Below are 20,676 nucleotides of genomic sequence, written 5' to 3'. Positions count from 1 at the left end.
CTCTGCTCTATAACTTTCGGCATACTGTAAAAATACAATTACATATTGCATAAAGTAAAATGGCATATCAATTCGAGGATAATACTAAAACAAAAAACAAAACAAAAAAACTACATTTACAAAACTTTTTTTCTGGTTCTCTCAGGATATTCAAGTCTGATGTTCTGCCAAATAATATAGGCTACCTCTCAGATTGTGCTACCAACACTATATTTGTGGTGACACACAAAGTCTGATGCATAAGTTACTACTTGATTTTTAGTAATGTTTATTGGCCTGTTACCATATTTTAAATCAGAACGGTGTTGCTACAACAGTGTTGCTCGTGTGATATTGCTCAGAAATCAGTATCCTTATTAATTGCTTATTTGTAAATAATACGCCTTTTTATTCCACGGCGAAATACCGCGTTTCTCCTCAATCTGAAGCCTGTAATGCTGAGCAGATCCAGAGTGCTGGACAGTAGCAGAGTGGGCGCGTGGGGAGAAAAACACGTCCATGACATCATCCGCCTTGTTGTGATTCCCGATATCCCACCGGGTTCATCTCGTGGATGCAGTCACAGGATTCCCACACTGATTTCCCCCGTGTGCAACTTCAGCTCTTCGGTAACGGTCTGATGCTGCTCACGCCCGCGTTGGTTTTAGTTTAATTCTTGCGATATCTTTTTGCACTCCTCGGCTTGGCTTTCGACATCGCCATTGTTGGGTTCAGCAGAGTTATGAGAAGGACGGCTGAGAGATGCTTCCGGTGTAAAAGTGATATCTTTATGAAAGCTGTCGCGAGGAAGAGCTGTCCGCTGTGCTCATGCGATCGAGGCTATTGTTAGACGAGATGAAACGGTGTCGGTTGGCGTGACACACCTGGGATTGTTACAGCAGACCTCCAAGCACGTATTTCTACCCCACATCCATCGTTGTCTGCAAGCGGAAAGGATTCGTTTGTTTCGCCGAACATTAGTTAGAGAAGCCATTCTAGTGTATGTTATTTCATGGGGATGTGTTCAAGGCAAGAGAGGATTCAAAAAGACGTCGACATCGTAATTCAGAGGTGTAAGGCAGAGAAGGACTGCCTGTTTTCTGGTGAGTTTCCATTGTCTCTTATTAAGAGTGCCGTCTTAAACAATTGCCATAGATTTGCTCAACACAATTGACAGGCTGTCAGCCTCACCGCTGATGGCTTTATATCCCCCTTCACACAAAAGACCGATATGTTCAAAAACATGTATGTGGCCAATGTGCTCCAGCGTCCGCAATTTAATCTTTCCTGGACATTATAAATTATGCAATAATCAACTGCAACCGAGGGCCTAGCAAAAACGTGAGCTATTCTGATTTTATCATCATCATAATAAAATCATTAACATGCCTGTCAGGTGTTGCTTTGTGATGTGAATGATTTTTCAATTAGCCCACGCGTTAATATTGTAGACCATCACACATTTATTAGGTATCAATTTGATTCTCGTAGCTGCTATATTTATTGTCAGTGGACAATGGACATTCCCCGTTGATGTTGCTATGGAGACTAACGTTACACTTGTTGAAAGGGACTTTTTTTGTGGTCCAGTGTGTTTTATTGTTCACACACCCCAAGTTTGTGTCATCTTAATTGTCTCTTTGTTTCAGACTTTAGATTCTCCGACTCCACCTTCACGTTCACCTACATAAAAGGACATAAAAGGTAAATATAACATAGGCAGCTATGTAAGTTACTATCAATGTAAACAACTGCTGTACACTCACATGACTGCTGGGTTTATGTCTTTAGTTGTTTGTTTATTATCAAGTATATATTATTTGTACTCTGTTTACAAAAATACATCCCGTCATCATTTTATTACCCTTGTGTTGTCCAGATCCTGACTTTGTTGTTTCTGTGGGAAACAAAAGAAGCTGTGTATCAATATCTTTTCACTTTCATTTTTTGAAAAAATAAATAAAAAATGCTATGAAAGTGAAAGGAGAGTGAAGCTGTCATCCTGCCTAAGAGGGGGGGGGGGGGGGGGGATAGGTCCCTTTAAAGGGATAGGTCACCCAAACATTTTAATTATGTCCTCAATTACTCACCCTCAAGTTGTTCCAAACCTGTTTGAGTTTCTTTCCTCTGTTGAAAAAAAAAAAAGAAGATATTTTGAAGAATGTTGGTTCAACCAGATGGTAACCACTGACTTCCATAGTATTTTTTCAGTCAATGGCTACCAACAACTGTCTGGTTTCCAACATTCTTCAAAATATCTTCTTTTGTGTTCAACAGAAGAAAGAAACTCATACAGGTTTGGAACAACTTGAGGGTTAGTAAATGATGACAGAATTAAACATTTTGGGTGAACTATCCCTTTAATAGGTGTCTCGGTCGTGATGAGCAAGGTCTAAATTGGACTGAGCATGTTGTAGTCATTTCAGTTGAGGTTCATGTATACGATATATGTTTTCTTTTCACCTTATACCCCGTCTATAAGGACAATAACCTAATTTCCATGGTCTCTGCTCACTTTTATAGTGGTCAGTAGTGCTTGTGAAATCCTGTGCATTGATAAATATGTACCAGCTTTAGAAGCATGCAGTCTCTTAGCTGCACTGTGATTAACAATAGATTGTATTTACATATAATTAATTACCCTGTACTCTGTCATTGACATATTAGACATTGACAAATCACTTTAACGGTGATGAATAGGCAACTATTTTTAGTTGCTATTCCTCATATAAAAAGAATAAACTTACTATTTTTTGCTAGAAATCAACCTGGAGCACAAAGAAACTTTCTTTTTTTGTTCACAATGCCTTTTAAAAGGAAAACACAAATAATCTGAATATACCATATTCTCATCGCTCCATTGATCATGAAGTATGTTCAAGTGTTGTTGGTTTTACATGTCACTCTCCAGGGCTCACACTTTTTTTGTGTAATGATTTAACTGAAAGTTGTGAAGATTTGGTAGATGGTCTTTGATGTCAAGTGTAAATATGGATATATTTGATATGTAGCTTGCTGTCTTTTTTGGACAACTAAATAGAAGTGATTATGTGTTGTAGAATGTCATTTTCTTAATAATCTTAACTGGTATTGACGTAAGACACTACAAGAAGTGATTGCTTTGTTTGTTTTTGAAAATGTTTTTTTGAACACAAGTTTATCTCTTTTACTTTCTTGTAGTTGAGAATCAGTTTGCGGAAGTTCATGATACTTTCAGTTAGGGGTGGTTTTGAGTTAGTCGGTGAAAGTTTGACGTCAAGTGGGCATGTTTCGTCTTACCCCCTCTAGTGTCTAATGCACAATGCACAAACATGAGAAGAACAACATTGTTCTAGTTCTTGAAAGGGCAGTCTTTCCAAGCTATTGACCTGTTTACTACAAACCCTCAACTATACCAACATATTATTTAGACTTTTCCACCAGATTGAAATGAGAGATGGACAGCAGTTTTTCTTTGGCAAAATGAGGCTTGAGTTGCAACCTCATTTAACAATGAAGTCAGGTGAGATACCAGACTGAAATTTTAGCTTGAGGCCATTTGATGAGCAATATCTCCAAAGCTACCAGACCTTGGTAGAAACGAGCACTGGTATAGTGCTTCCCTCCCTATAGTCATGCACATTTTTTGATAAATATGCTAATTAAAAAATGAGTTGTCCAGGAAAGCACTTTTGGCTCACTGAAGCATTACCAGTACCGATAAGAAGGTCCTCGAAAGATTTATGAAAGCCGAATGGATCTCGTCTTCTCAATAGTTGCCTTTAAATAAAGTCTTCATGTTTCAATAACTGTTGGTTGAAAGTGGTTGGTTGTATTATAGTTATTACTGATTTGTTATTTTTTCTTGCGTTTTACAACACCAAATGCAAATGTTTAATGCATGTACATGTATTTGTCAATTATTGAAAATATTATTTATTTTTACTACTTTTATCACATACGTTCTCCTATATTTATTTATTTGTGCACATGCAGTGAATTTGTAACACTGCTCACTGTAATCCATTTAGGTGTCCTGAATTTAAAACAGGGAGTTCCTTGTCATTTTTATGTTTGAACTTGTTTGCAAATGTCACTCTTGTTCTTAGAGGAGGTGCCTTGTATTAATAGCAGGAAATGAGCTGACAGGCTCTCTATGAAAAATCATTGCACATTGCCTTATAGAGGAAGTAGCACATTTCCTGTTTGTAGAGCTGCAACCTGCACTCAACATCTTTCACTGATGGATCCACGTTTCCTTGTAATGTAGATTTGGCCTCATATTTTGCACCTTTTTTGTATTTTCATCACAGAAAACAAGGTAGCTTTAATATCTGATATGCCAGATAACCCCGATATGTGATACAAAAAAAACTATTCAAAGATGGATATTTGCATGGCGATCACTTTTGTTTGATGTTACCAAACTACTAAATAGGTATAAGATATTTCACACGGTGAAAAGAAGAACAGACAAGCCCATAATCCCAGAGATGCAGTAGTTTCTCATGAATAATCCATCATGGCCGAGATCAACACAAATTATGTTTGAATTTCATCATCTTGGTATAACTGAATTTGCATAATTACCACGAGGGCTAAATTGTGACAAGCCCTAATTCAAACAAATGTTGTTGCATTAGATGCGGATACTGGCTGACCACTGGAAATAAACTTTGAGTGATTTGGCATACTACATCAAAAAGATATAAACCATTAATTCAGGGAGTAGACGAGGAAGTTCATTAATATTTTGAGATCTGACTAACATGGTGTTCTGTATTGCAGAAAGTGAAAGCATCAAAAGCAGAAATAGTTTGCCATGCTCACACTACGTTGGGTTTTTGTAACGGTTTTTATGCCAGTTTAAGGTTGTATAAACCACAGCATGTCTAAGTGCAGACTTCACTTCACAGTTACAAACTAAACCAGATACGTTAATATTTGCTTACAAAATGTCTGTGTGGGTGTTTATGTATATAAGGTCAACCATATATAATACATAGACTATATAAGAGGTAGCCTAGGTGCTAATGTGGGTATAGTAGTACTAAAGAGTTGAATTAAATTGTATGCAACTGATGCTTACATGCTGCTCTCTACCATTAGCTGCCCAACTTTTGGCTTTATTTCTTTATTCTTTATTTCTTCTAGGCTACTGGTGACAACTTTGAATTGTATGTCAACAGGACAATTATAGCATCATGCTGAACCCTGATTTTATTACAGATATGTCTAGTTGCAGTTATTATCTTGTGGCAGTACTTGCATATGATCTCTATGCAAACCACAAGGGAACGTGTGACAGGCAGTTGAAAAATGATTATAGATGCACTGCTGAGACCTGCCCATTGGGTTTTGCTCTCCTATGTTGGGCCATCCACATGTAGAGGTTGTTTGCTTTCACTGAAGTCAATCATGCATTTCATATACACAGTAATGCTTTGTTTCTCTCTTGGAGAACAAGTTTCAGGTGTAGAAGCTTCTGTCTTAGCATGTGACCCCATTTGTCAGCGATTTATAACGCTGTTCTTTCATCTTTCTTTACCCCAGAATCAAGCCAACCAGGGCAGGAGATACCAGATGCTAGCTGTAACCTAATTACTTTGTCATTTTGGATTTCGATAATTGGTGGTCTTTTCCCTGAAAATCTGTACATTTGACATTAGAAATGGACACTTACTACCTTAAAGCACTATTTGGACCCTTAAAAATTTCATTGGTGTAACCCAAAGTACTTAGGTTGTTTCCTACCTTGGCTCATTGGAAAAACGTGCCTCTACCTACAGTACATGTTTGCAGAACTCCAAAAACATACCTATTACAAACAATTCACTGCAGTTTCTAGCTGAAATAAACACCAGTGGCAATAAAACACCAACAACTTTTGTCACTTTTCAAAAAATTATGATAACCGGGGGCGGGGCAGATTATCGATTCATAAAGACTTATTTTTGCATGGTTACTTGCACAATACTATGTTGTGACCTCAAAACACTTTTAACATAGTGCATTAATTGTAAACTAATACAAAAAAAAATCATGTTTGGTCCATATGGAAAAAACAATTTTTTTAACTGCCGCAATGCATACAACAATGAAGATTCACGTTCATCTGTTTCGGATAAAACTGAACACCCCTTTAGCGCAATTCACTGGACATACAGACATTTCTTTTTGCATAGTCATTGGCATTTTGCAGATGGTTGGTTTCTGCTTGAGAAAAATTTGTTCATGTGAAAAAAAATGCATCATGCATAACAAAATCCAAGTCATTTTTAAACAATACCAGGTGTCATTGTGAATAATGCTTTCTGTGAGTGGCATCATCCTGTGTGAGACCCCAGGAGGGGTTTCACTTCCTCTGAATCAATCTCTCTTCTCAGTGTTGTCATCACAAAATCCCTTATGGGCTAGTACCGCTTTCTGTGCCAGTAGTAGTCAGAATCTACATACAGTATGGTTGTGTGTTTTTTTTAAATTAAGTTATTTACCATGATTTTTAATGGTATGTATAAGGTCATTGACTCCATTAATTCCTTAATATATTTTCTCACATTGTGCAATGGGGCGAAAAAACATAAGCACATAAAGGTCAGCTGCATATTATATTTTCACAGTTGCCAGATCAGCCTATATATATCGAAGTAATTAATATGATTTTGGTAGTTTCAGGCTGATCACTATAAGGCTTTTTAGCAAGTCACTTTATCTCCACATTAATTCAAGGTACTTCACAGGAGACAGTGTACTGTTGTCAACGCTGTTCTTTGCAACCTTTTTTACTTGATTGCGTGAAATGGAGACTACACTTTCCTTAATTACCTCTTACTTAAGTGTTTAGATTAGCTGTATTCAAGACATGTGGGCAGCACCCTTCTGGGAAGTGATAGTCTCATCGTTTGCAAAATCTCTTTTGTCACGTGGAATTTATATATTCCATCTGCTCATTTCTGTCAGGCACCTTTGTGTAACTGTGAGAGGATTTTTTTTTGCCTTTTTTTAAAATTGCAGTTTTTCTTCTATTTAAAGTTTCCGGTGTCAACACTAGATGGGTTTTCTGTCTTCACATTACATTTCTGCACTGCACCAAAACATATATATATATATATATATATTTTGTAGCTGACCATTTATTTAAATATTTTTTCATAAGCCTTTATGTGAACAGTATAGATTGTGAGCTATCATGTAGACGGGGGTATTAGATTTGGGTTTCTGTGAGCGATGGACAGTTGCAGTGGGATCCCAACATTTCGTAAAATTTTAAAGCTTGTGGAGTTCATGCAGGTTGAGTGCTGCTGTCATTAAAGCAAAAGAGGGATGAAATTATGGTCCATTGTCTATTTGTCAACAGTGTAGTCTTGTACGTATAAAACACTGCTCATACAGAAGTCACTTTCATACCAAGCAGCATTCTATTGGAGAACACCGCAAATCCTCATGACAAACTTAGACCCTTTGCAAAACCTGTGTGGGGATATTTTTCGTCCTCGCGTGAAATTCCCATTGGTGTAGATTTCGCCTGTTAAAATTGTATGGTAAATGTATATTAATTTTACATGCTAATAATATAATTTGTAACAAAACAATTTAGATAGAAAATAGAAAGTGCCCAAAATTAGCATTTTCGCTGGAGGTCTCCAATGATTTTTTGACTATAAAAAATAAGAAGTGTTTGGTCAGACTTTGTACTTTTCAGTTATTTGCAGAGTCTGTGGCAGTATTGCTGAGTCAGGTACAATAAATGAAATGATGACTTTAGATCAAAACGGGTGCAAAAAAAGAACAAAAAACATCTGGTCTTAAGTGTACTAGTGTAGCTCCAGTAGGTGTCTGTCACAATATGTGTCAACTTAATATTCAAACTGTTTCTGCATGTGTTGATTCAGTGTGATGTGTCAGCTACCATATGGTATGTGCATGAATGTGTCTGAGAACCAGTATAAATCCTGTCTAATGTTAATTTCTTTTTTTTTTTTTTTTGCAGGGTGTCCTACTCCATTCATGTCTCTGATGATTATCCAGGTATTGCACAAACAAAGTAGGCTAATGGATTATTTGATAAATGGATAAATGATACCCCCAAACTCTCACCAGTGATCCCATACCATTTAGATAGAGTGATTTTATTTCTGTTACAATAAGGACCTATTACTAACACTAACATCATAACACAATAATAAACACTATTACTACTGCTTGCTTGGGATTTTGAAAAATTCCTAACCCTAGGGATATTCAAATTTGCCTTGTAACTCCAAAGGACAAATGATTCTTCAAATTGGGCAGATTGTTCCAAGAAATGCCATAGACTTTCAATTAAGGATGGATCTAGGGACCAGAATATCATAGGCCCTGTTTACACCTGGTATTAAGATGCGTTTTGTTAGATCGGATCAAAAGTAGATATAGATGAGGCAGACACATACGCGTTTACACCTGGTGTTTTAATCAGTCTCCTTTGTCCACTTTCAACCACTTCTGTCCTGATTTCCTCGAGGGGAGGTTCTATGGGTCGGTAAATGTATGGGCTTTTTCAGATCTTTCGACCTAATGGACGAAATAAGCTTGAGCAGTTTACATATGAACGCGACTGGAGACGACGGAAAAACATACAGAGAGCAGCTTTCGTTTCTGCTCTAATTTCCGCAAAGATCATGACGAATGCTGTGAGTGCGTTAGAATCAGGAATGGTGTGAGAATATTGTGCTTGGTATATTTTTCATCTTCAAACCAAACTTGACAAAGTTTAAATCCCGTCTGACTTGCATGTTTCACATAATGTTTATGCAGTCTTTTGTGGCTGTTGGAATGCGTTTTCGACTACTCTAGAAGTGGTCGAAAGTGGACAAGCTCAAAACGTTTTAGACCCCGTTTACATTTGTATTTAGCTTTGTCCACTTGTGATCCGATCAACCAAAATGCATGTAATACCATGTGTAGACTGGACAATAGAGACTTGTGGGTAGACTCTATTTGGACCAGTGTGGAACCATTCAGGATACCCTAATAGAACATTATAACAACACTCTGCCAAGCACCCACAACACTGTGACAGTCCTCTTTTCTGTTAAAATATTAAAAAATTAGTTCAAAATGTCATTTACTCAGTATATAACTGGTCTGATAGGAAAGATGACACTGGATCTACTCTGTACTGGGAACTGATACCAATGATAAAAATAGACCAGCTGAACTGCATCATTCTCAGCTTCAGTGTGATAAGTGCTCTACCGCAGCTGCTTTATACTCCTAAGACTTTTCCCATTGTCTCTTTTCCATCACATAATTATAATGGCACGGTACATTCAAGTGAGCAACAGTGTTTGTTTTCATTATCTTATCAGCCATAATGACACAGCACAATGTTAAAGCTCAGTGGGTTTTATGGGTATAGTGATTACACTCGATTTTTACTTTTAGGTAGATGGTTTTGAGCAGTTGCCTAGTGCAATCTATGTTCAGTTTGACTTAGCCTAGTAATTTCATTTGGTTGTGAAGCTGTGGCATTGCTCTAAGTCTAAGATTGACATTTGATGTTTTGATACAAAACACAAGAGTTGTCCCCAAAATCTGAAGCCTAAAAGATGCAGACCTCCCTTTTTGAAGGACTTAGTCTAGCCTGATTCACAGCATAGTGGCAGAGAGTCAGCTTTGCATAAGAATGAGGAATTTGCTTGGCACAATTTTAGGTAACATTGCCAAAAATCCCATGGAAAGTGTTAACCTGAAAATAGTGGATTGTCCAGAAACTGTAGAATAAGCACAGCTCAATTCACTCTCATTTGGAGCTTTTCTATTAATTATGTATAAGCTGCAGTTTGGGTTTTGTTACCACTCATTGGTAGGTTGATTACATTGTTTGTTCTACTTCAGGTCTTTGCATTAGTTATTACATTAACTAATGTTAACAAATGAAACTTTATTGTAAAGTGTTACCCACCTGTTTGTCTTTGTCATTTCAGATAACACATATGTGTCTAACTCTGAAAACGAGGATGAAGTGTTAGTCACCAGGGATCCAATACCAGTAATTTTCAATAGAATTGCAACAGGTAAGATACCTTATCATCTAATAGGGAATCATAAAACAGCTGCAGCTACAGAAAACCAATGAAAAAGTTGAACAAACAGACATTTTAAAGACACACCTAAGGGGAAAGGAAACCAGGAGCCTTCTAGATTCAGAGTGTACTTCACAGAAATATTTCAGTGGTTTTCAACTTTTGGCTGAATATTTTTGCTCCAACCCTGAACTAGCACCCATGCCATAATTCCACCACCTACTACATGATCAGATTTTTTGGAGTTACCTCAGAGTTTGATCCTTTATGTCTGCCAATAATGAAGGTCAGTAGACCGATCATTACAAAAAAAGTACTGTGGCAGTAGCATAGTACAGTGATCGTGTCAGATGGTAGCACCATGATACTTTGATAATATAGTACTGCATGATCACCATATGGGATTTACATTGGACTCAAAGCCACCTCAAATATAGCCATGGTATACACTAACACTACCGTTCAAAAGTGTGGGGTCTGTATAATTTTATGTTTTTGAAAGAAGTTTCTGATGCTCATGCTGCATGTATTTGCATGTATTGTATTTTGATAAGACATATAGTAAACAGTAATATTTTGTATTATTACTGTTATAAAACAGTAATAAAATGAAATATATTACATATTAAAATAGCTGTTTTTAACAGTTTTAATCTCCTATTTTTAATAATTTAATGCTTCCTTGCTGAATATATTATTGACAGTATTTATAAAAAAAAAAAACTTAACTCTAAACTGTTGAACATAGTATATGTCCAAAAAAAAAAAAACCTTTGTAATGCAGTGGAAATTGTTTTTTTTTTTAGGATAATCATCCTATTATTGCTGTATTCACATAGTGTTAGCCAGTCCCTCTCTGTTTTTAGAGCTCTTTGATTACACTGGCAGTAATCCTGGAAATAAATTATCTGGAGTTGTACTGCATGTCTTCTGCTCCTATTTTTAGGACCGACCAAGACATATGTGCCAAAACAAAGTGGCAAAACAGCAGCGATCCTCACTGATTTCCTCCAGCAGTTAGTTAGATGCTTAATCGAAGCTTATCCTGCACACCTAATATTTTTCCAGTCCAAAAGTTGAAGTCTTGCCATCTTCTGACACAGTACATTACAACTAATGAGCCTGTACATTCTGCTGATCTCTGCACACTTTGTCAGTTTTAAAATGTTTTCTGACTCTGCATAAACAATACGTTTTTACTCAGTCATAAAGAAATTCAAGTACCCCTACAGTGGTCAAGACCTCACGGTTGTCTTAACAGTATGTTAACAGTATTTTAGGCAGTATGTTATCCCAGCTTTTGCAGATTTGTGATTCTGAGCAGTGATACTTCTAAAATCGTAGGTTTTGTGGTTTGGAATTGTAGTGGAATTAACAAAAACAACTACCCTTGTAGTAAGATCTACAGTCATTTAGTTGAAACTATTGTTTTGCTGTCACCATGCACATCATATGATCTGCACAAAACGGGTTAGGAAGTTAGATGAGTGTGCTGGTTGGATATTCTGGACATGATCAGGCCTGTCACAGAAATTATGCCATTAATGGTCTTTTTCATAAAAACTGAATATTGTTTATTGTTCCATCTGACATTCTTAGTTCACAATATCATGTCATACTCACACATCTGTGCATTTACTTTAGAAATACGCATAAATAATGAGGGCACCAGCTGTCTGTCTATTAAATCAAAACTTCAAACTGAAAAAAACTCGGTAAGACTGTATTTTTTTTTTTTTACCTTTATTATAAAATATTTTTTAATTCCAGGAACAACAATGAATCGCTTGTTTTGTGACTAATGCTTTTTGAAATCTCTCCAGTGCCATTATGCTATAGAGGAGGATTCAGAGGGTGACAATGATTCTGAGGAGTTCTACTATGTTGGACAGGTAAGTTCAGCTGAGTCACTCACTACATTTATGTACATAACATTTCTATCTGTGTATTATGTGTGGTCTTATCCACTAACCACCCACAATTCAGCTTTGCCATCTCAGGAATCTCAGGAATAAATTACTTTATTATTATTATTTTTTCCAAATATATTTATGGGGGGGGGGGGGGGGGGGGTAATCAAAGGTAAAAAAGGTAATCAAGGTAAATAAATATATGTAAATATAAGGTAATCAAGTAAAAGTAATGATATAAAAACATGAAATCTATAACTGCAGTACATTACAATTTCAAAACCATTATGTACTCACTTAAGGCACATCAATGGAATATCCCTTCCACAGAATAGTTGACAATTCAGTCCCTAGATTATTGATATAGGGCTTCCGGACACTATAAAACTGGTTTGGCTGACCATTAACTAGACGAGTTAAATATTCCAGCAGAATTAGATCAAAATCTTGTGCCAACCTGATATAGTCGGAGTCTTGTCACTTATCCACCTCAGTAATATGTTTTAGCTGCAAAAGTAAGAAGATTATACAGTGTTTTTTTCTTTTGGTAAAATCAAAGCTGTATCGGGCTCACCAAGGATCAAAAATAAAGGACGCATTACCAACTCCTTATCAAAGATATTACTCATTTCAGAAACTGTCTTGGCCCAATATATTTGTAACTGATAGCATGACCAAAGACAGCGAGAGAGAGAGAGTACCGATTTGTGTTTTGCACTTAAGGCATAGAGGTGAAAGGGTATTGTTAATGCGTGTCTACGGTTTGGTAAAATATGCATCCCATGGACAGTTTTGAACTGTATAGCCTTGGCACGATTACATACCGAAATAGAATTAACATATTTCCAAATATTTCAAAATGATTGTTCAAGATCTGGCCATGTAGAAGAGTTATCAAGAGCAACCCAATCACAAACATATCTTAGATGTGCAGACCAATGGTATAGCTTAATATTAGGCAAATCCAGTCCTCCCATCGACCCTGGTAGTTGTAGTGCAGAGAATTTCAGCCTTGGTTTGCTCCTGCTCGAGATAAAGGAACTGGACCAGTTACATTTTTATAAAATATTAAAATAGAATATTAATTCTATTCTAATTGTATATTAGTTATTTTAAATTGTAATAATATTTTAAAAGGCAACATTTCAGAGTAAATTTTTAAATTTTAGAGTTGGAGATAAACAAGGTCCTGTTTCCCATGTGAACCTCAACTTCATGTGGTCACTGCAACTAAAGTTCCTGAGGTCTTACAGCTTTAAAACGAGCTTCAAACCTGCAGCACCTGGGGCTTAAGACTTTTCATTTCATGGTAAATTTACTTAAAGTAGTTTGCAGCTCATATAAAAAACTTTTTGACTCTCTTTAACTGTTAATGATTAGTCCCTCACTTTTCTGAGAATGTTTCCATCATGAGAATGAATGTTAGTTTGCACACACAGCTTGTGCTTAAATTAATCATGTGACCAATGACCATCCACTGGAGCAAATCCATAAAGCTGGAGTCAGTGAGTGAGTGAGCTTTGTGCCCTGTGAGGACCAGTCCGGACTCCGGAGGTGATGAAGATTCATGAACTAATGCCTGTGTCGGGCAGTGAATGCTCGCTGGCTCTTGCTCACTGTAATGAGGCAATTTTTCAATCCTTTGCTGTTCTGATGATCTCAAAGCCTTCGGGAGACTCTTCCATGCCACATGCTGGCATATTCTCTCTGAACTTCAGAATTTTTTTGATCTCTGTTGTGCAGAATATCTAAAAAGACTAAACGTCATTAATCATTTATATCCACCAAACTAAAGCATGATCAATGTACATAATATTGGCCATATTTCTTTAATTTTTATGTAAAGACCCATATATTTCAGACTTAATAATGGCAGGTTTCCCTACAGAATTTACCTTTGTCTTCCATTGGTTGGACAAACAGATAGTCCCGCCCCCAATCTCACACCATTGGTTGAGTTGGTGTTACTGTGATGGGCAAGTCGATGCTCAAACAAGCAGATCAATACTTTTTAGATATTCAAAGAAAACAAATAAAAAATTCTCCACTTTTAAGATACTTAGTAGTTAAGGGCAGCTATTCTAAACCTGTCATTCATATATTGCCTGGTCAGAATCACATTTTCTTTCACAAAAATCCAGACTGTTGATTTACTGTAGGACACAGTCTAAAGAGGCTGATCTTATACTTGAGTAATCTAAGTGTATGATGTGTATTGATTGTTAAGAGAGTGCAGAGCCACAGTCATCAACAGTGATTGATGTCTAGAAGCTTGTTTGAAGTGTTCTGGATCTTATACTGATTAAACACTCAAGGTAGAAACAATCATGAGCGGTGAAGTGCTGTTTATTAATTTTTTAATAAATACTCAGGTGCACCTGTCTGTAACCCTGGGCTCTGTGTATCACCCTTTGACCTGTGTGTTTATGTGGGCAGGTAAATTATGATGGAGAGCTTCACAAACACCCCCAGCTGGAGGCTGATTTGGCAGCCGTGAGGGACTTATATGGCCATCATGCAGTATCTCTCAGGTAACTGGCCATTATTTTTTTCTTGATGTTGATGTGAGGACTTAAAACTTTTGCAAATTAAACTTGGGGGTAAAAAAAAAAATCTATGTAAAGTAGCATTATGTCAGTAATGCAAACATGTCATCAGCTCAGAAAAAAAGTATTGGAATTGAGACTTCCTTCCTGAACTCTCCTCCGCCACCAGAGAAGTGTTTTATGGGAAACGACACCTTGAGCAATCGTTCTTTAGTTTTCTGGCACAGTTAACCCACTCAAGGACGTCCTCTGCCTGAGCCAGGTCCCATAACCCTCAGGTGGCCATGTCTCCAATCTGTCATTTGGGGAAATGCTCTGTGATCAACTGAAGGACGGTCTGTGAGAGTCTGAGTGGATTCTGTTTGATTACAGGGCTGTAATGATGTAATTATTGCTGTTGTGTTTATCCTGACGTAGAGGCTTGCTATTACCTAATCTGCTCTGCAAGCAGCAAATTTATACCAAGATATAACACATTTGAAACTGGTGCTGTTACGAATGCTGTGGACAACAGCAAAGCATGTACATGCTCGTGTTTGTGCTTAATAACTCGGATGAAAAAAGAACTCATGACAGATTGTCAACACGAACGTGATTCACCCCACAAAATCTGCCAATCTGAATGGTGTTTCATGCAGCGACAGCTATTAAAAGCTTCGTCCTTGAAAGTTTATCTTGTCAAGCTGCTTTTGATAACAGCAGACCGTTAAATGAAAGAACAGCATAAAAGACTCTATTCATAGCAGCAGAAGTGTGCGTTTTATATCCTGTCTAGTGTGTGATCCTTGGGATGCATTTGCCCTGAGTCATGGACAGAAAACCATTTTGAGTATTTATTCAGTGTTCTGCTTGAAAAATGACCTGGGTCGTTTTTGCCGCAGTCTCTATGAGTGGGTTCAGTGAGGCCCCTTTTAATAATTCCAGGACACATCCCACTAAATGTTTTTGCCTATTCGTTGAAGTACAATTAATTGAAAACGCAAAACTGCTTTTATGGTCGTGTTACGTGTAACACGTGTTTGGTAAAACACTTCTTAAATGATTCCTTAAAGTTGCTCTGAATTTCTTTTACCTTAGTAATGCGTAATTTTGTGTGTTTACATGTGTCTGAACATGAGTGTGTGTTTGCTGTATGCTATGCAAGCTGTTGCATAGACAGATCATCAAAGAGGATTATTATTTTCCCAAACCTCTTGCTTTTGAGGCACAGCGGCTGCATTTGGGAGTGAGGTGTAACCATGGTAACAGTTAGCCCAGAGCAATGCTACAAACTCATCACAATGGTTTTATGAGAAATAAATACTTTGAGAGAAGCGCAGCAGCAGAGCTGGAGCATCAAGCTGCATCCCTTCAACATCAAGTGTACCTGCGTACTCATTTAAGAAATAAATTCATTTGGTTTTATATCTTATTCTGCAATCTTTCTTAATAAATCTTTTTCTAACATTAAATACAATTTTTATAAACGATAACAAAATGCTTTATTCCCAAGAAAACTAAGTTATTTTTAATAAAATGTAATTACTTGCTCTTCATCTGAGATGACTTTCCTTTTTCCACTTACGTCACAGGGTATTGGATGATGACCAGTAGCCAAATTGCTTAGAAATTGTGTTAGAAAATTTGCATTCAACCTCCTTGATAAAAAACAGTCATGTCTTATTTTGCTTTCTTTGTCCCAACCTATTTCAAATAGTGTGCAAATGACAGTTTGTGTCAATTTTCCAGCAAAATGATTTGTAAGCCATCTGTATAAACAAAGAGAACTGTTTCATCATGTCTAAATATGTTGTGAATTTCCTTCAAATCCCTAAAAGCTTTGTCATCAACATATTTGGCTGAGTGATATGTTCTTGTAATTTTCTAGTCTTAATGAATATGTACTATAAAAGCTGCTGTAAACAAAGATTATAATCTCACTTGCAGAAATTAATTAGGAATTGTATTTCTTCCCCTTCAAAATATAGGGAATATGGTGCAATTGATGATGTGGACATCGACCTACACATTGATGTCACTTTCCTCGATGTAAGTGTTATTGTTCAGTGTCTTGTTAAAGATGAATGACGATGAGCATATAGTTTTTATTTATATATTTATTTTTGTGTGTGTCTGTTATACTATGTGAAACTGAAATGCAGCATTTGTTCATAGGAGGAGATTGCACTTGCCTGGGATGTGATCCGGAGTGAACCTGTTATTGTACGGCTTCACTGCTCCCTCACACAATATCTGAATGGACCAGGTTAGAAACACACACACACACACACACACACACACACACACACACACACACACACACACACACACACACACACACACACACGCACACACACCGAGTTGGGCACAGTTGGACTCTTCAATGCTTTTTATACTGTGCAAACTTCACATTCTATTCCCAATCCTACCTCTAAACCTAACCCTTTTCAAAAACAAAACAAAAACATAATTTAGTTTGATAATGTATGGAAATACTGGAACTGTAACGATCACCAGCTGCAGTGCCCTCGAGAGCCACCAGAGGGTGCTCCACAATAGACTATGATCACTTCCTCACAAACTACATTTCCCATAACTCACTGCCCGGATTCATCAGCACTCATTTCATTCACCTGTGTCTTATCACCTTGTTTCTCTCACACCATAAATACCTGGTTTTCACATTCAAGTATTGCTTTCCCAGTGAACTATTCTGAGCGTTTGTACCCTGTGTTTGTTTACCTGTTACGACTTTATCTGGACTTTACCTCTCGTTGTCGGCTACCTGCCTGCCTCCCTTACTCTCTGCATGAACTCTGTACTCTGATTGTTTCACCGCCTGCCCCGACCCTTTGCCTGTTCTTGGACTCTGATTGTGTGTATCCTGCTCTGCTTATATCGCTGGTATTCGACCCTTGCCTGTCTGACCCTGTTATTTAATAAAGCCTGCAAATGGATCTCTCCTCGTCCGCTGCATCATTACAGGAACATATACACAAAAAAAGCAAACAAACTTTGTTATAGAATTATCTTATAAACATCTGCTGCTTTGATTCCCAACCAGGGGAACTTAGATTTAGATGTAACATAGTTAAACTTATAAAACAGAAGTCATGGTTTATAAAATAAAAATATGCCGTTAAAAATTAGAATGAGTTAAAATAATTAATCTTGAGTTTGTTTTTTTGTTATTAATAGGATAGCACATTCAGTTACTGTACTTATTAAAGAAGAAAATGTTTGTACTTTTTTCAATTTGTGTGAATTACATTATATTTGCACATATATATAGAAAGACACCAAATAGAGGTAGATTTTTGGCAACAGTGATCAGACTTTGACATTTCAAAACTTTTTTCTATTTGGATATTCCTTATTCTATAAAGAAAATAAAGGGGTACTTGAGCCTTACAGATGGGGCTGGGAGGGTAAAGAAATGTTGAGAAACATTTAATTGAATTTACCCTAACCATAAATGCATTAAACTACTCTTTAAGAAGATCATGCAAATCATTGTGCTGTTAACAACATTAGACAAGTTTGTTTGTTTGACTTTATTGTCTGTTCAGATTTCCTGGACAGAAATTAATCTTTGACACTTGCATAAATAAATACATCTTATCAGACAATACTGTACATCCATTTACATACCACATAACAAAGCTCATGGAACACACATTTGTCCCCATTAAAAACATGCATAAAACGAGTATATAAATATATAAAAGTAAATAGTACCTCAATTAAAGGTGCTCTAAGCGATGTCACGCGTTTTTTAGGGCAAAAATTTTTTTGTCACATACAGCAAACATCTCCTCACTAACCGCTGGCTGCCTGTCCCCTGAACACACTGTAAAGAAACGCGATCTCTGTAGACAGCCCAGGCTCCACAAACAGCAACAAAAGCAAACTGCAGCGACCCGCTCCCTGAAACATAATAAACTATTCCAGCCAATGACCGACAAGAAGGGTTTGGGGGTGTGGTTTGGGGGGTTAGTGTGCGGATGAGGAGGAGGGAGGGTCTAGCTAGCCTCCGTTTTGTTTGACAATAGTTCGAACGTCAACAAGAAGTGACGTCACCCAGGATCGCTTAGAGAACCTTTAAGAATTTGGTTAAAAACCGTCACCGCCAATGGAACAAATGATCATTTATACAGCCAGCAGCCATGTCACCCTGTAGCCCAAGACTGGTTGCCCACTGAAGCTAAGCAGGGTTTAGCCTGGTTAGTACCTGGATGGGAGACCTTCTGGGAAATCCAGGTTGCTGCTGGAAGAGGTGTTAGTGAGGCCAGCAGGGGGTGCTCACCGTGTGGTCTGTGTGGGTCCTCCTAGCGCCCCAGTGTAGTGACGGGGACACTATACTGTCAAAGAGCACCATCCTTCAGATGAGACGTTAAACCGAGGTCCTGACTCTCTGTGGTCACAAAAAAATCCCAGAATGTCTTTCGAAAGAGTAGGGGTGTAAACCCGGCATCCTGGCCAAAATCATGGCCTCCTAATCATCCCCATATACTAATTGGCTTCATCACAGTCTCCTCTCCACCAGTAAGCTGGTGTGTGGTGGGCGTTCTGGCACAATATGGCTGCCGTCGCATCATCCAGGTGGATGCTGCACATTGGTGGTGGTTGAGGAGATTCCCCCCTTCTATGTAAAGCGCTTTGAGTGCCGAGAAAAGCGCTTTATAAATGTAATGAATTAATTATTATTATTATATATGTTCTTTTTAGCCAGTGGTATAAGCAGCCTGCTCCCTTCAAAACAGGAGTGGAGTTGATAGGTTTGGTCTGAATATACTGCAATTGCCTTTTTTTCCATAAAGTGTGAAAACAGCTCTTGCAATGCACTTTGTTTCTGGCCGGTGATCTTATTTGCTTCGTAAATTACTTGTATTCATTTATTTTTCTGTCTCATTGCTAAATTGCCATATCACGAAACAATGTTATATGTTAAAATACTTTCGATCATCGAACCAAACAATGGTTAGAACCCTCCTATCGTTACTAAAATGTCTTCATTTTCTGTGTAGACTTATGTACATGGTCCACATTTTCCTGGAATGAGAATTTGTCATTAATTTTGTAGCTAAATATTTCAAATTTGAAACTTGCTCTACCTTTACACCTTGTATAATAACTTGTTCATATAAAATGCTAGCCTTACCTGTCCTATTTTGATTCCCACAGCATAATTCCTTTGTCTTCTCAATGTTCACTTGTAGATGACTGTTATCAAACCATTGTAAAAGACCTTTAATATACTCGAACACGTGTGTCCGTTTGGCAAGAAATTAAAACCAAGTCATCAGCTTATTTGATTGAAGTGAGATCGTCCTTGTTACATTGAAGTTCATTCATAAACAAAGAAAAGCAGAGGTGATAATACACATCCCTGTGGTAAGCCTGCATTTAAGACTACAATCACATGAGACTTGTTTGGCACACTTACCTTGTTAGATGGGGTTTCTGTTGTTTCTTTTGCATAAATACTATGTGAATTGTTCATGTTGGTGAGAGTGTGTGCCCTTACACCGAGCTGTCTCTGTTGATTGTAGAGTTGTTTAAAATTGCTTGACTCAAGAACATGGCTACTTCAGTTCAGACTGCAAGAGAAAGAGAGAAAAGTTACTTGGACATGGCTGTAATGCCTGCTCTTGTTCTCCTGCCAAGATATTACTCATCATAAGTGGCTCATTTCAGAGTGACCTTCTGTTCCAGTGTTTTTTAAAAACCTCTCAAATGCTTTGATGGCTAAATCAAACGTCTGTAGCAAACTTATGTGGTACTTTGTTTTGCAATACCATCTTTTTTTCTCATGGAGAATTTCATGTCCCCTTTCCAGTTCCCACTGTTGATGTGTTTCAAGTGTCTTCAAAAGACAGATTTGGACTTGGACATCAGTTGAAAAAGTAAGAAAATACTAGATTTTTTTTAGTGTTATATCAGGTTTTAGGTCCGTTTAACTTCATTAGTGTGCTTTCTCTTGGCAGAATAATGCAAACCTTTGTCACACAGCAGTGGAAGTGTCAGAGCAAAGATAAACTCATCAACCCACACGGCAAAAAGCTAACAGAGAAGAAGGTGAAGTCTCCCCTGCACATTTTTTCAACGCTACGCAGGTAAGAAAAAAAAAAGTCACTCAGCTACACCGATACTGGACAATCCAGAGTTTATTATCCCTCTTTGAAGCGCTTTTAAACCCAGGACTAAAGGCCTGTT

At 37.4% G+C, this 20,676-nt stretch overlaps 1 protein-coding gene across 1 annotated transcript in view; it reads left to right on the top strand.

Moving 5' to 3' along the window:
• The first annotated feature begins 445 nt into the window (after nt 1–445).
• Nucleotides 446–20,676, top strand: part of parp8 (poly (ADP-ribose) polymerase family, member 8) — a 37,576-nt gene continuing 17,345 nt past the window's right edge. Inside the window, exons 1-11 of the mRNA XM_056269990.1 lie at nt 446–1,082; nt 1,629–1,683; nt 7,949–7,986; nt 9,927–10,016; nt 11,670–11,740; nt 11,849–11,917; nt 14,372–14,466; nt 16,449–16,509; nt 16,636–16,726; nt 20,300–20,366; nt 20,448–20,576. Coding sequence (XP_056125965.1) covers nt 992–1,082; nt 1,629–1,683; nt 7,949–7,986; nt 9,927–10,016; nt 11,670–11,740; nt 11,849–11,917; nt 14,372–14,466; nt 16,449–16,509; nt 16,636–16,726; nt 20,300–20,366; nt 20,448–20,576 — 857 coding nt within the window. The 5' untranslated portion in view covers nt 446–991. The remainder of the gene's footprint in view (nt 1,083–1,628; nt 1,684–7,948; nt 7,987–9,926; nt 10,017–11,669; nt 11,741–11,848; nt 11,918–14,371; nt 14,467–16,448; nt 16,510–16,635; nt 16,727–20,299; nt 20,367–20,447; nt 20,577–20,676) is intronic.

Source organism: Rhinichthys klamathensis, unplaced genomic scaffold (genome assembly GCF_029890125.1).
Source record: "Rhinichthys klamathensis goyatoka isolate OS25496 unplaced genomic scaffold, OSU_Roscu_1.1 h1tg000296l_1, whole genome shotgun sequence".
NCBI lineage: Eukaryota > Metazoa > Chordata > Actinopteri > Cypriniformes > Leuciscidae > Rhinichthys > Rhinichthys klamathensis.
The sequence above is the reverse complement of the archived record's forward strand: the minus strand, read 5'-3'. Positions and strand labels throughout refer to the sequence as shown.